Below are 15,826 nucleotides of genomic sequence, written 5' to 3'. Positions count from 1 at the left end.
AAAAAAAAAATAATTAATTTGCACTTCTACGCAATACATAAAGTATGATATGTATCTAAACTACTTTAATTTCATTAAATCCAATACTCCTTCCGTCCTTCCCAATAAAGAACTCCAACTGTGCAATCACAAAAAAAAAAAAAAACATACAAAACTTTTATTCAATTTTTGTTTACATATTTTATAACACTTGAAAAAGCTGCGAGCAAAGCGAGCCAAGCAAAAATAATTAAATACCGTTTTAAATTTCCAAGTAAAAATTAGGTAGGACTGATCGCTCCGAATTAAAAAATAACATTATTTAATAATTTCATTAATTTGCATTTGTGGTCGTTTCTAAATCGCACTGAAAGTTTCTCAAAAAGACAAGAGTTCTAACTTTGCCTCTTTGAAGATTTTAAAGCGAAATGTACCCCCCCCCCCCCCCCAAAAAAAAGGAAGAAGCTCCTCTTATTCTCTGCTCATATCTCATGGGTCTCCTAAGTAACTCCAAATAAAGTTTTATGCAGCGCAGTAGGGGTGTGTATTTTTCCAAATCAGAAATTTTCCTAGAAAAAAATAGCGAAGTTTGCGTGTCTAGAAATGTCTCAACTAAAACGTAGTTGAAATATTGAAAAAAAGAGAACTCAACGTTTTATCCTGGTTTCATCAAGAAGTGAAACTGCAGAGCGCCCCTGGACCCATGAAATCAAAATTTCTAATACATTCTGGAATATCGTGTCAGTCAAATTATGATACAAGAAATTTATAATGTTTTCAAGATTTCAGTTGAGAAATAAATAAAACTAAAATAATTCTCGCAAAGCATTCATTTGCAGTTGTTCATTAAATTATTTTTAATATTATAAGCACTTGACAATTAATAAAAATATTGAAACAAAAATCTTTAAAAATAAGTGAATAATTATTAAGTTTATTGTGCTACATTATGGTAGGGAGACAGGATTCTCAAGTAAATACATTAATAAAGTATTGGAAAATTTCTTAAATTAATTTTTATAAAAAAAAAACGTGAATGAAATTTTTCTTAATCAATAGTGCTACGCCCAACAACTTTTCAATAGTGATTAACAACCAAAACGTGTATGAGGATGTTGAAGTTTGCCCCTTAAATATTAATATTATATGTATTACTAAAATATTTTTGAACAGTCATCACGTCAGGAACAATCTGATTACATAAATTTTGCAGCATTATCTTATTTAAAATGCAAGAGTCTGCCTGATCTTAGTAATCTTCATCAAAAAGCCCAAAATGGATTAAATGTTGTAGATTGTCCAATGAGAAACCGCTGATATTAATTTAGAGTGATTTTGAGAAGGAATTTTTTTCATATTCTTTATCTTTACATCCGTTGTCAAATATTTACAAAGTATTTAAAATTGGAATTTTTTAAATTTCAAAAATATGATTCGGATTTTTAAAGATCTTGGCAAAAAAACAGTGGAGCGCCAGTGGCTCCATAAATGTTTTTAGCATCGAGTGCATATTTTGCGAGATTCCTCGTAGTATAATGCAACCCATATGCATATACATAGCAATCAGGATTGTAATTTTGATTGTCGTATGATGCTGGGGGTCCCACTATATCATACAAACTGTCATCCACCACTTTCCCTGTTTCACACCAAGCGTTGTGAGTTTGGTTCAATTTGAACATGTCTCCAACTAAAGGAAGATATTCGTTGAAACCTGAAGTGAAGCAATTAATAACATATATATAATATAAATAATTACGAAGAAAACTTAAGTGCTTTACCATTCGTGAACATAATGGAATTGAGTCTTGATAGCTCTGTTGCACTAATTGGGTGAGCTAGTCTCATGCCGACACTACAGCAATGATTGAAAGCATCAGGGTAAGACTAGTATGAAAAAATGAAAAAAATTAACTGATAAAAAAATTATAATAAAATACTAAATTTTCATATCTGAAATTTCTTGAGAGGGCGTAGGATATTCCGGGGGTACCATTGATATAATAAGTTAGATCAGGATCTGTTTTAAAATATTTAAGCTTTCTTGAAACTTTATGTTAAATGCAAATTTACGGTTTCCATTCAAAAGCATAGTTCGTTTTGTGGACTATTCAAACATTATTTTGTGTCATTAGTTATCTCCTTGAAATATTTTCATTACGTTCAGTACGCAGGGAAACACTCCAGTGGCAAAGCAATAGTTTTCAATAGGCACACAATCCAATGGTGGACCGTACTATAGATGTTTTATATTAATTTTTATGATTATATTTTGTGCCAAGTTCTCATTATTAAATAAATTACCACAGATAAATTTGTGCTCCCCTCGTTGACCATGCTGTTTGTCAGCAAGGGCGCTTTTTGCAATCCGCACTTGTAAATTTCAGATGCAGTGATGCACTCATCATTGTTTCCTTTTTCCAAAAAGAAAAAAACTTGTATTTTATTTGCAATATTTACCATAATGACTCACTCAATGGGCTACAATCGTCGAAAGCATTGAATCCGGTTTGCAATGTAGGTGGGTCGTCGTTTGCTGCAATTTCCATTTTCCGCAGAATCTCGTCGGTCACCAGAGCATTGTCTGCAAACTGCAATCAGAACAAAATTGAATTGCTCCATTTGACCTATTGCGGTTCGCGCACTGACCATTCCCACTTCAATGCCAATGCACCGAATGAAGCACTTAAAATGGAAAACAAAAAATATTGTAAGCATGTGTTAAATGAGTTGCTCCAATTCAACCTTTAATCTGTAAGAGTATGAAGCAGTGCCAGCGAGTCCGAGTTGGAATAGCAGAATTTCCTCTAGAGAAATAAAAATGTATTGATTTTGCATTTTGTAATTAAGTTGGAACCTGGAGTGACGTTCCAAAGTGCGGCGCACTCTTCCTGTAGTGCTAACCTCGCTGTGTTTTTTTGACGTATCTATTGAGAGGAAATATTAAATGAAACTTTCAAATAAATTTTGCAAACGAACTTCGCAAACAAATTTTTTTGGAACTGAGCAATTGGCAGTCGCCAACTCGGTGAAATTTGCAAGTGAAGAGTTAAAATTTGCCATCACGCAGTCGAAATTCGGATCAGGGTGACCGCTTTTCCATCTGATTTCATTTTTAAGAAAATTCTTTTGTGCTGAGCACCAGTGAAATTTATCAGGGCAGTTCTGGTCTGTTCCTGATGTCCAGTAATCTCCAGATATTCTTAACTTTTGCTCTTGGCAATGAAATGAAATTAACATAATATTAAAATTTGGGACTTAAAAAGAAGCAAACTTTTGGCAAAATTATTCAAGCAAATTTGCTTTTCTGAAGATTCTAGAGACAGCATGGTGAGGCCAATTTTGCAGCAGTACTTTTTTGCCTCTGTCACATTCAACTGCAAAAAAAACTTAGTTGCAATTATTTTTAAGGTCTTTATAGTTGCCTGAATTGTAGAAAACAGAAATTGACGTCCGCATGTTTCAAACCAGAAACCATAATTACTATAATCTGTATAAAAATTCGTAAAAATTAATAAAAAAAAAATGTTTCATTTTGAATTCAATATATACCCACCAACCAAGTACTCAATTCCCTTTTCATTAAATGCAAACAGGGAATCCTGGAGGATAAATTACATTAAGTTGCCATCCAACTAAAATGAGCTGGCACTAATATTTTATTACGTTTCTAATACAGTCCCCTGCAAGGCAGGTCGCTTTCTGGCACAAGGATCCTAACGCAGGCTTTCCCTGGATTATTTCAGATTAGTTTCATCTGAACTTAAAAGTTTTTGATTAAAGTACCCTGCACGCCATGATGTACTTGTCTGTGCAGTTCCTGTCAGTGACGACAGCCCCTTCGGTGTTGTTTTTAACCTTAAAGTGAAGGCACTCCTCCTTGCCTCCCTTATTGTCTGGCTGCCCCTTTTCCCAAATTAGGTCCGATGGTATTCCTGCGGTAATTGAACCACCCCAAGCCCACTGCTGCCGACAACCCTGCTTCGTACCACCAAGCCAATAATTAAAATTGTATTTCCATGTTTTGAATTTTGTCAGATTTGAAATGCATAGTTGGTCAATTTTGGAATTGATGTAAAATGACTGCATCCCAAGATTGCAACACATTTGCGTATTATTTTCCCACGTCAGCTAATAAGAGAATAATTGTACACAAATTTATATTAATTGTTTAGTATTTACTGGACGGTTTCCAAATAGGATCATTTCTCCACACGCTTCCGACCAAAATCCATATTGATTAGGGTCTGCACAGAGTTTTAAATGCAAATTGAAAACATTTTAGTCTTCCAGTAACAACATTGTGCTACCTTTCAGTTTTCCATCCACATCAAACAAAGAAGCCTAGTATAATGTATAATTGAGTACAATTATTGTTTCAAATTTTTAATCAAATTACATTTGGCGTGCAAGTAGTTTCGGGCATTGCACAAGTTGGCTAAGATAAAATGTTAAATATATGCATTATACAGTATTAAATTTATTATAAGTACTCTTACCTCACAAATATACAAAAGCTTTTCTGTGCACGCTGTGTGCGCCATTCCAATTTTCTGGCTATCAAAAACGTATGAAATGCATCTTTCAAGTGTGGCATCTGTAGCAGAAGGAGCGGACCAGAGTGAAGTGTTCATAATTTGTCCAGTAAAACTGGACCCATTCATGGAACACCAATTGTACTTTCGATCAATCTCGCAACCAGTTCCCTCGTTAGAACCAGAAGTCCAGTATTTTTTTGTTGAATCTATTAGTACGATTAAAATAAAGGCAAAAAATCTTGATAAAAAAACCAAGTAGTAGCTTTGAAATGCAGGAAAATTTGACGATCGTATCGATGGAGAGAAGAGTGAGATTAATTTTTAGGCAGTTAGTCGCAGCCGTGCTGACGTCAGACTATGAAACATATATTTTATGCCCTGGTTTCAAAGTAAAAGCACACAGATTCAATATTTATATATAATTACGCCAGTGTCTCCAACGAAAAAGTTTCTACCACAAGCCGATGTGAATTTTCCAGTCGGTGCAGCAGCTACTTATTTCAGAAGCTTGGTAATGAAAATACCCTTATAGGAGAAGAAAAAATTATATCATACCGCCTTTAGAAGCGCTTTGAAACGCCTACGAACGGAAAAATAAATCATAAAATTATTATTTTAATTGCACCGAATGCGGGCATATATTGACCAATTTTGCTGCTTCATACGTGGCACACGAGGATTTTAAACACAAAGCCTGAAATATTTTAAAACATTTCAGCCAATATTAAAAATATAATATGAAGAAATCGTTTTTTTTTCGAGACATATTTAAATATTAAAATAATTATTATGTTTTTTCCCCCACTTTTACGGTAGTTGAGGAAGAAGGAGTTGCAGTAGTTTGTATTGTAGTTGTAGAACCAGAGATTGTGGTTACAGCATTGGTTGGACCTTTAGAGGTAGTTGCGGCAGCAGCAGTAGTTCCAGTAGCTTGCATACTACTTGTTGAACCAGCGATTGTTGGCACATTATTAGTTGCACCACCAGAAGTAGCTTGAGTGCCAGAAGAAGCTGAAGGTGTTACAGGCTTTGCTGTAGTGGAGGTTTGTAAGGCAACTTGTTGGAATAGAGTGGTCAGTGCAGAAGGCGATTCTGTGATTTGTAAGTCACTTGCTGCTTAAAAGAATTAAATATTAGATTTCATCTTCATCCAGCCATGCATTTTAAATAACTGGCTAAATTAAAATGGTTAAGATTGGGTTTTTTATTTCGAAAAGTTTACTAATTGTTTGCGAAATAGTTGATCCAGTTTGTAAATCGTTTAGAGTAGGAATTGGAGAATTTCCAAAAGCAATCGTTGTCAACGGCTCAACACTTGCTGGAGTATCAGAAATTTGAGAGGTGGGTCCATCAGGAATATTGGTGGAGCCCGTTTCGCTTTCAGGGCTTGCTGCATTTGTAGTGGTTTCTGCTGCTCCGTCTAAAGTTACAGTTTCGCTTGGCCCAGTTTCAATATTATTTGCCTTTCCGATAAGTTGTTATTATTATTTGAAGGATTTTTATTAATTTTACCTTGGTTTGCACGTTTTCATTTGTTAGAGATACTGATGCTCTCTTATTAATTATTTATTTGATTAGGAAATCAGCTACACTTAATAATGACATAAATTACATCCAGCAATCCGTCAGTGCCTGCAGTCTTGTTGGAAGTTTTCTGCTTCCCAGGCGAAAGATTTTCCAATGAGCACTTGTTACGGCCACAACATCTAATAATCTGACCCCGTCTTGGAGCTTTTTGCTTGAAAATCACTCTCAGTGAGCCTTTAAATATTTATTTCAACAATATTATATAATAATAACAAATAAAGCTGACCTTGAGAATTTGAGATTTTAACTCTCTTTTTAATTACTGACCCAGCATTGCACTCCTCTAAAACCTGAAAGTTGTAAATAGGTAAAAAATCATGCTTTTTTATTGTCAAATGAATATCAGCAGCCACTTACCAAAGCGAATAAAACCAAGAACAAAAGTATTTTAAAAAATATCATCTTGAAATCCCATCGATTTGATGAGTTGGCAAATTAATGATGCACTAGATTATTGCTGAAATGAGCGCTGCGTTTGAAAAACAGTTAATAAATTGAAATGGCTGATGAAAATTAACTGACGTCATTTCCCTCAATTTATCTGTTTTGTGGAAATTATTGAAAAAATATTGCAAAACAATTTTTTCCTATGAAACCACGTATTATAGTGAACGTGATTCGACGTTTTATTGTGTTTAATTTATTCACTTCCTTTATACCGCTACTTCCATACCATATCACAAAGTTTGACGCAGTTGGACGTTTGCAAAATATATATAATAAAGTATAATCCTTTATACCTCAACCATATACAGCAGTTGTTGGACTTTGCGAAATATTCTAAAAGCCAATTAGAATTATGTACATCAAGAAAATAAACACGGGTTTCGTGTTTATTAATTTGATTATTCTTTGTTTGTACGTTCATTGCATTGCAAAAAGTACATTCCAGTACATTCTATAGCAAAAGCGAAAATCATGCATGGATATAAAAATATATCAACAAAAATTTCAATATAATTCTTTGATAAAAAAAATGGTTGAGGCGCTGATCAAGATTTTGAAATTTCCTGATAGATTTTTCAATTGCACATGGCTAGGCTAAATAAGCCATCAAACTTCATCATCCTCTGGATCTTCTGAATGACGCAGATTTCCATCCATCGCATTAAAATTGCCCGTAAATATTCCTCTAGAAGAAAGATTAATTTGGGCTCTCGAGGTGCACATTTTAAAAAGTAGTAATTTTAAACGATTTAATATAATTGATATACATACTATAATTTTATAATTGTAATAATGTAATTAATAATATTTTTTAATTATTTGTAGCTACCAACTATAAACAATGAATGCTCAAACACAGTTGTGCTAATTTTTAACTTCATCTTATTAATAATTCAATTCAATTCCAAAACTTTTATTTCACCACGGCCTCTATTCAACAATCAAAAATTTAAATCTCGTAAACGTAAAAATGAAACTATATTTAATCACTGCGTGCAAAAGAGATCACTTTCCTTCAGTAAAAAATCCACCAAGTTGTTACATTTTTCAAAACACTGGAAAGACAAAATCTAAATATAATTTTCCCCTGCTAGTTATAAAAACCTGACAATTCTTGAAAATTCATCAGCTCAATATGCTGGAGAGTTTATAATATTTATTGTGATTTATTGGAAAAATATGAGATTTTTTTGTGAGCCTATAGGACTAGAAAAAATATAGCCAATTCCGGTTAGGAGTGAAATACTAGTAAAATAAGGAAATGCAAACGAAAACACCAACAGTAACAAAATATGTATAATTTTCTAGGAAAAGATAAACGAAAAAATTCCACTTTCTATATATGATATAACCAGACAGTTTTTTTATTCACGCGGTCAGCGAAAAATCTGAAAGCAGGGAAAAGTGCAATCACAGCTGAAAAGAATGATCTCGATTTTCTCAAATTGACTCCGACTCACTCACTCACGGAGTCAGTGGGCGTCTGACATGAAGAAGAAGAGGCTTGGTGTTCCATTAGAGGGCCGAGTCAGCAGGTGATGCACGAGGAAATTTTGCATGCACATTAACCGCTCGCACACGTCCGTTTATTCAGCGGCTATTTTTGCGGACTCGTCCAGATTCGTTTGAATAAAACAGAAGGAAATGTGGCCGAGTTCCTAGAGGCGCGCGGCGTCTCCTCGAAGGGCCGATTAAATGCCTTTTTCATTTCGCAACTCCACTCTCGGCGGTCGGCTCATTCAAAATTCAGCACCGTGCGGAAGGCAGCCGTTCCAGAAAATGAAATGCGCCGCCACCACACACCAGAATCGATATTTAAATAAATTAGCCGCGTCGCGTTATAAACAGTAAATATTTGCTTTCAGAAAAACGGCTTAGTCGGAACCGCGGCTATTTTCAGATTGCGCTTTTGTGATTCATTTTAACCGCCCACGCACTTTCGCTGTTGTTTTATGGTGTGCACAAGCGTTCGCTCGGCCTAAGGTGCCAAGTGTAAATTTATAATGACGGCTATTGGAGTGAAGAAATTTATTATAACGATCTGACACATTCATTTATGGAGGAGAAAATCCCCTTAAAGTGTTATGCCTTTTAGTTATTCCTTTTTTTAATGTTTATCAGTATTTTTCATTTATTTTTATTACTTGGTTTTGAGATATTACAAATTAGTATTAGTTAGTGCTAAAGATTAATTATAGTTGATTTAAATTATTTAAATTTTTTTGGATGAGCAAATGTTTATAAATTCTTATAATTATTTAAATAATAATAGAATTCCGTTAAATTTGTAACATATCTGAACAATATGCTCAGTTTATTTTTATAAAGTTAAGTTATTTTCCCCTTAAGAGATTCTCAAACTGATTTTTTTTTTAGGGTCAGGCCAAGACAAAGTCTTGTCGGCCTGTGCCCTTTATTGGTGGTACAACTACAGAAGGCACCACCCAATTATTTATTTATTTTATTTTTATTTTTCGGTTCAACTTTTAATATTTTTTCAAATTATTGTTAGTGTGCGGGTTTTTTCTGTTCTAATGATTGTAATGTCTTTGACTACTATTTTTATTTATTATTTTAATATAGTTGAAATGTCTTAAGAACATACTTTTAGAATCAAAATATTTGCTACCCCAAAATCTAACCATTATTATCGCTAAAAATAAATTATTACAATTTGGATAGCAAAACACCTCATTGGTATTGAATCGCAGTTCATCAACAATCTAATAAACAAAAATGTTTAAAAAGCAATATTTATTGTATTATTTTACTCGATTTAATTATTTAAATTGAATAATATAATTTATTTAAATGTAATGAAGATAACTGTGAGTCAAGACTTGTGAATCAGGCTACATTCATACCAAAATTAATTCAAATGAAAACCCATGACGCATAATCTAATTTACTCTCGTTGCTGGATTTCCATGCGCACCACAAACAAATTCATCTTTTCGCCGGCCATGTAAGGCTGCTCCTTTTGTGCCAAAAATAAACACGACACATACATGGGTGTCTCTTTTTATTCTGCGCACCAACACACACGCGTTATATGGAAATACGAATGGTTGAGTGCCATTAGCCAGTTTTTCCAAACAAGAGAGCCTGGCAGTGAGCGCAACCCTTTCTCTCTCCTTACGTATTTTTTTATATTCTTATTTCGTTGCTGGCTCGCTGCGCACATATTATACGGGGGAGGCAGCCAAGTTGTTGAGACATGATGTATAAATTCGCAAACGCTCGGATCAATGCGGAATAACGCCATAAAAAGAGAAACGAACGAATTAGGCTTTTCCTAATTTCTTCTTCGCGCCGGTGGTTTGGCGCGCCAAGAAATGAAGGCCATTTCTCGTTTATTGGCGTTTCCAACACGAATTCGCCTCTCAGCAAAGGGAAAAGGGAGCTCGCGCGCGTACGAACGTAAAAAAACGTAACTCCCTCGCGTAATAAATCGCCCGACGTCTATTCGAGTGTTGCAACTCTTCGAGAGAACGGCGAGGCATTTTCCGCCCTCCTGCAGATCGGCAGCTATAAAAATGCAAATTGCACAAATTGATCCGGTGATACGGGCAGAGAGTGATTGCATTTTGGAATTGATTCTGAAATTTAATGGTGTGTCAAAGCCATTGATTTTTAGAGATGAATAATGCTGAATTTTTTTGGCAAAACCAAAAATAAATTCAAAAGAATAGGGACATTATTGAAAATGATGATCTTGTTGATCAATTTAAAAAATTTAAATAAGTGATTCTTATAAATGACTGAAATTCTCTATCAAAGGAATTAAGAAAACTTTATACTGTTTACTCAATGAACTAGAAATGAAAAACATATTATTTTAAATTGTTGCTTATTTGTATACAGAACACTGTAAAGTTCAATATTAGTAGTTTTTAAGATTTTTTCAAATGTACTTAAAGATAACATTTTTATTTTATTTTTATATTTTAGGGATTTTATAAAAATTTTAAGACTTAGGTTATTGGAATAAAATATAATTTATAACATTCAGGCTGAGAAATTTCCAACTCTTTAGTCTCTTTGCTGCGCGAGAGTGTTGCAGTATTATTTTAAAACCACTGTCATTGCTGCCGTTTGTTGAACTCGGCGCCGCAATAGAGCCCTGTGCTGAAATTGGCAAGAGACCCCAATGCAGTGGTGCTCCACTTGGAGTGACAAAAAATAAAAAGGGTTTGCATGCCAGGAACGATTCGCCCCATCCGAGCGACAGATCGCATGCAACAATGCAGTATCACCGGTCGAGTGCAAATTTGTATTCAATTTCAATATGAATTGTTTCACTGGCGCGGCACATCAAACGGGACTATTTATGCGCGGGCGGCACTAAACTTCCCAAGTATTTGCCCGTCAACCAAATATTTTGGTGCAAACGTGCGAAATTTGCTTTGCTTGACGTGCGCAGCCCTGTGAGCGGATTATTGTGAAATGCACGTTTATTAAAAACAAACTGGGAGAACAAAGAGGAGCGAGTGACTCTCTCTTGGTTTTATTTGAGAGAGAGGCGCGCCTAAGCCAGTTTCTCATTGAGCTTTATTAATGAGCTGCCGCCACTGGGCTATAAAAAGTTGATAGTTTAATCATCTCTCGTGCACACTTTAATTACCCAGCCAGCAGCACGCACTTCTCTGCACCATGGGCGAGAAATTGCCACGCGAAATTCCAATTTCGCGGATTTACTTGTGACGAGCAATGAGAAAAAAAACGTGAGCCCGGTGTTTGCTTAATCTTGATTAAAAACGGTCCTAGAATAATTCGTATTTCTTCATTCATAAAACTAAATTACGTCATTCGAATGAAGAATAAAGATATTGATCCAATTTTAATAAGACAATTACGTCACTACAAAATGGATGGACGGCGTTAAATTCATTCTGGAGGCCCTTTGTATTCAAAGACTGACGTCAAATTTCCTATTAAGATTCTGTGACGTTCTTTTATTCTTGTTGCTCCCTACCTTGCCAACAGTGAGGGTGCCATCCATATATCCGCAGTTTTTCACTCAATATTGTTCTTCTATTCCTGTCCCTGTAAATGAGTCCGATGTCATGACATGAATTCAGAGCCAATTTCAATCGCGCTGTTTGACAATAAACTAGCCGCACTTTTAAATTTCAAACATAATATACTGCTCAGTCAAAAGCAGAGGCGTCCTTCCCAAGTTTATAGTTTACAGTGTAACAGAAGATATTGATTTGGTTTTCAAAAGATCACGACGTAAAACAATTAATTTTCTATTTTTCTAAATATTTGTGAATATTTGCACTCATTAATTATAAACGATCAGCATTAAAATTTGAAATTCAGCCTTTGGGTGCAATTAATTTTTAAACATTTTTCCGTATAAAAGATATGAAATTTAAAAATGCGGTGCTTTTGTTAAACGCCAAAATTCAAAGCACGCCCTAAGAAAGGAGACAGTGAAGCACACTGAAAAAGGGTTACATTCTTATGCTAATCCCTCTGTTCATTTCACCAAAACGGGCATCTCATTTTATGCAAATATACCAAGAGAAAATTGCCTTTTTGATTCTTGTCCCCCCGGCGCGGAAATTACCCAATCAAAATTCCGAGAAAATGAAAGAACGCGACAGCTGCCAGTAAGTGGATTAAGCCGCGCGTCTGACGACCCGACACTTTATGATTAAAAAATGACCAGCCCCTGCAATATTCTTTTGAAGGTGGAAAATCTGATTCCTCAACATATACACCGCAGAGACAAAATTAGAAAAATAACGAGGATGCGCCTTTTGAAATACGACTCCCGAGTAAAGGAAAGACAACGCTTTGTCTGGTTTTTTTATATACTTTTCCCGGCCAGGGCGTAAATTCGAGTCGCCTCCAGTTCATGTTTCCAAAAAGACCTGCCAGCTTTTCACCCGAGATACGTGGTACAAAAGCAGCTAGGCATTATTAGACTCGTCCGTCCCTCCGACTTCCAATATATATCCGCATTTCCATTCACAAGCAAAACACACGACCGCTTTTCTCCAGGCCTCGTCGTCTTCCCATTGTGGAACGTTGTGTGTTCGTTTTTCGCAGCGAACCGTCGCTAAATAAGCAATCCCGCTCTGTACATCAATGTTGTTTAGGCGTAGTACAGAGTACAAATATACATAAGCCTTTGCAAGTACACAATACGTGCGTGTATTATGGAGCTGAGGACAGAAAATGCGAACAGAGCATCCTAGCTCCGAAGATTACACCGGCAACTAAACATATGGCGCAGTATTTCGGGATGCTTTCATTGTCAGTCATTCCGACTAAACGCTGTAATGCGGAGTTGCTGCGTCTCTCTCACTCGCAAACTCGCTCGCAACATGCAATAATCAACATTTGGCGAAGTAATAGCGCCGGCGTGTTCATTGTCAAGCGCCAGAATGGCACTGCCGTGCTGCATTCCGGCGAACGTGCGCCGAGCACCGTCTTTGTGACTTTCGATTGCTGTTAGGTTTTGTTGCCTATTAAGTACGTATAAAAAGTAATCAAATTCATTTAATTTTTACCACTTTTGCACAAATATTATTAAATAAATAATTATAATTATTTGTTTTAAAATACTTAAATTTAAAATAAATATAAAAAATAAAAATAGAAATGCAATGTTTATAAATTTAAAATTTTATTGAAAATTATTATATTTAAAATAAATTAGTTTTATATAATTGTTTAAATTATTATTCTTTATTTTTGTAGTAGAAGTTCACTATTGAGGTTGATTAAACATTCATTATATTCAATTATATTTTTCAAATGAATATTTTGTTTTTTTTTTAAATAATTCAATTATAAATTTTTATAAAGCAGTAATAATCAATTTGTGTGATTAATAAAAACATTCAGAACAACATCCAAGATCCAAGTAATCAAGTTCAGTATGTTTTTGAGCAGGAGAGATGAATGAAGTTCTCGGACAAGTTGGCCAAAATATTTGCTCACGAGACCACTTTGCCCAGTGGAAGGAGGCAAAAAACGCTTCACTCAGAGTCAAAAAGTTGCGCGGTCGAGATGAAAAGGTGCCCACGGCTAGAGAGAGGGAGTGCCGCGCATCATCTGCATAATTCACTCCACTTGGTACATTTATTTATTTATGCTAGGTGAGCGGGGGCCTTTTGCGAGATATATTTTGCTCGGTGCCGGTGAATATCAAACGGAGAAAGAGCCAAATTACACCGAAACGTATGACACGCTGTTCCGCTATGACCGTGTGCTAATGCCGTGCAGCTGCACATATAGCTGAGTACACAGAGCAATATGATGTGCAGGCTGGAGGGTGGTGGCGCACACACCGGGGTTGCACGGGGTTGTTCTTTGTCAAATAGTCTGCATAATTCAGAAGCTCGCCATTTTCTCCACTCCACAGGTTACTGCTCCATTAAATAATTGCACTCTTTGCACCTCTCTGCAGCTGCACCTGTGACGATTATTTTGTGCAGAATGGAGAGGACGTCGAGGTGTGCATTTAGGTTAACCAAATAACTCGCTGTAAGTCCTTAAAGCACGTTTTGTTCTCATAAGAACACTCAAAATTATCCAAATTTGCCCATCTTTTATTTTGTGGATATAAAAATGCATTCAACGTTTTATGTGATCAAAAAATTTGTTTAAATTAATATTTTATGTCTGATTAAATATCGTGTAAATATTGAGAGAGAAATTTATTGGCTCAAAAATGTTCTTTAACTTTTTATCCTGGTAGCACTTTTAAATGCTTCTTCTAAAAAGCAAACTTTTCTTCATTGCCCTTCTCCCTGCCTCCCATTGATTGCAGCTGAAGCACGTTCCGAGACTTCCGAGCATGATGAGTTTCAAAATTATACATACGAATTTGCAAGAGCCATCCCATCAGGCAGTAAGGGTTGGAGTGATTTGGCCCGGCTGGACTTCTCCCTTGTGGTTTTGTCCGATTCGCGGTCGGCGTGCAAGCAGGGCTCGGAGCACATCGATTTTTGTGCCACAGTCGTCAACATGATTTGCACGCTGAGTCGTCAAATCGCAGGAACGAGGTCAAGGACAAAAGCTTTTGTTTCGTCAAGTAGAATCCTGACCGCTTATTAACCCCCCTCTCTCCCCAAATAATCAATATATCATAAAGCTGTGTTTTAAATTATTATATAAATGTTTTAAATTGTTTTTCCTTCATCAAATTCAAGTATTTATATGAAAAAAATAATACTAGCTTTAAATAGCTTTATTTAATTACAAAGTGTGTGTATTGATTTATCAGGAGGCAATTACTTCAGAAATGAATCATACATATTAAAAAAAAATCCATTGAAATCAAACATGAGAGTAAAAAACATTTAAAAAACAAAATTGCAATCAATATGTTTACAATAATTACCTAACTATCAATATTTATCCTGTTTCTTAATTTTTCTTGTAATTTATTTTACATATCGCTAATTCGAACATTTGAATTAGACTGCCATTTAGAACCATGGAAAATTATAAATTAAAACTATAAGCAAAATACTGATACATTAAAAAATTTGGAAGCATGCATAAATATTTAGTATTTTGTATGCTTTCTAAACCTTTAGATTTATTATGCAAAAAGCAGTTGAGAAGATCACACCAAGTACATAAATTAACGCGCAGTTGCCGCAGATTGACGAACGCACGTCTCTCTCGCGCTGGGTCTAGAGAACAACGATGATTAATTGCAACAGGCCTCGTTTGAATTCATTAAAACGTGCGAGAGGCCGCGGCACTTGTTATTACACGCCATTCACCTCTGGCCGAATCGCAAGCAGTGACACCACCTGCTGCTAAATTTCATCTCATTAACCCTCGGACCGTCGCGAATCAATCAGGCTGCTAGTTGCGCAAAAGCACGCTGGATTTTTTGCGATCACCGATTGGTGATCGGCGGCGGGCTTGTTCGCATTTGAATATCTTCTCACGGCAATTAATCATTGAGGGCTTTTGCCGGCGACGACGTGAATGGAGTAGTTCATTAATACGCGCACCTTCCTCGCACATTTGAATTTCGCCACGCACCCATTTGCCGTCCGTGTTTTGCTCCTCTCGCCTCCGCCCAACTGTGTGTTTTAATTACGGGCGGACTGCAATTATATAGAAAAGCTCTTTTTGTAATTACACACGTGCGCGAGAACGAATTTTTCTTTCGCTTTAATAACAAGTCTGGCTCTGCAGTGGCTATTATAACCATTTAAACGTTCACAGCTTTCCAAAAACATTCGTACCAAATTAGCACCGATGTTATTACATAGTTTTTGCATATTCATCAGTGC

General features: G+C 35.7%; 2 protein-coding genes across 2 annotated transcripts; both read right to left on the bottom strand.

Moving 5' to 3' along the window:
- Nucleotides 1-1,226: 1,226 nt before the first annotated feature.
- LOC132201014 (uncharacterized) lies at nt 1,227-3,439 on the bottom strand. Its single transcript, XM_059626872.1, has 12 exons — nt 3,254-3,439; nt 2,959-3,194; nt 2,837-2,906; nt 2,725-2,786; nt 2,629-2,664; nt 2,453-2,570; nt 2,284-2,393; nt 2,141-2,215; nt 2,053-2,086; nt 1,920-1,999; nt 1,761-1,866; nt 1,227-1,693 (listed from the first exon to the last, which is right to left on the bottom strand). Exons 1-12 carry the CDS (start codon nt 3,306-3,308, stop codon nt 1,422-1,424), a joined length of 1,254 nt encoding a protein of 417 aa, XP_059482855.1. The 5' UTR covers nt 3,309-3,439; the 3' UTR covers nt 1,227-1,421.
- Nucleotides 3,440-3,509: 70 nt separating this feature from the next.
- LOC132201683 (uncharacterized) lies at nt 3,510-6,575 on the bottom strand. The gene is made up of 15 exons (XM_059628043.1): nt 6,462-6,575; nt 6,331-6,394; nt 6,130-6,278; nt 6,030-6,071; nt 5,740-5,980; nt 5,323-5,630; nt 5,164-5,211; nt 5,073-5,097; nt 4,479-4,723; nt 4,379-4,417; nt 4,290-4,323; nt 4,162-4,226; nt 3,766-4,110; nt 3,646-3,711; nt 3,510-3,581 (listed from the first exon to the last, which is right to left on the bottom strand). The coding sequence occupies exons 1-15, from the start codon at nt 6,504-6,506 to the stop codon at nt 3,510-3,512; spliced, it is 1,788 nt and encodes a 595-aa protein (XP_059484026.1). The 5' UTR covers nt 6,507-6,575.
- Between the last annotated feature and the right edge of the window lie 9,251 nt (nt 6,576-15,826).

Source organism: Neocloeon triangulifer, unplaced genomic scaffold (assembly GCF_031216515.1).
Source record: "Neocloeon triangulifer isolate White Clay Creek 2 clone unplaced genomic scaffold, ASM3121651v1 ptg000014l, whole genome shotgun sequence".
NCBI classification, from domain to species: Eukaryota; Metazoa; Arthropoda; class Insecta; order Ephemeroptera; family Baetidae; genus Neocloeon; species Neocloeon triangulifer.
The sequence above is the reverse complement of the archived record's forward strand: the minus strand, read 5'-3'. Positions and strand labels throughout refer to the sequence as shown.

Coding starts and splice junctions, on each gene's coding strand:
- LOC132201014 (XM_059626872.1), bottom strand. CDS start 3,308: ATGCTGTCTCTAGAATCTTCAGAAAAGCAAATTTGCTTGAATAATTTT. Junction 3,195..3,253: donor CTTGAATAATTTTGCCAAAA/GTTTGCTTCTTT, acceptor TTCATTGCCAAG/AGCAAAAGTTAAGAATATCT. Junction 1,867..1,919: donor ATTTCAGATATGAAAATTTA/GTATTTTATTAT, acceptor TTTTCATACTAG/TCTTACCCTGATGCTTTCAA.
- LOC132201683 (XM_059628043.1), bottom strand. CDS start 6,506: ATGATATTTTTTAAAATACTTTTGTTCTTGGTTTTATTCGCTTTG. Junction 6,279..6,330: donor TAAAATCTCAAATTCTCAAG/GTCAGCTTTATT, acceptor AAATATTTAAAG/GCTCACTGAGAGTGATTTTC. Junction 6,072..6,129: donor GCACTGACGGATTGCTGGAT/GTAATTTATGTC, acceptor ATAATTAATAAG/AGAGCATCAGTATCTCTAAC.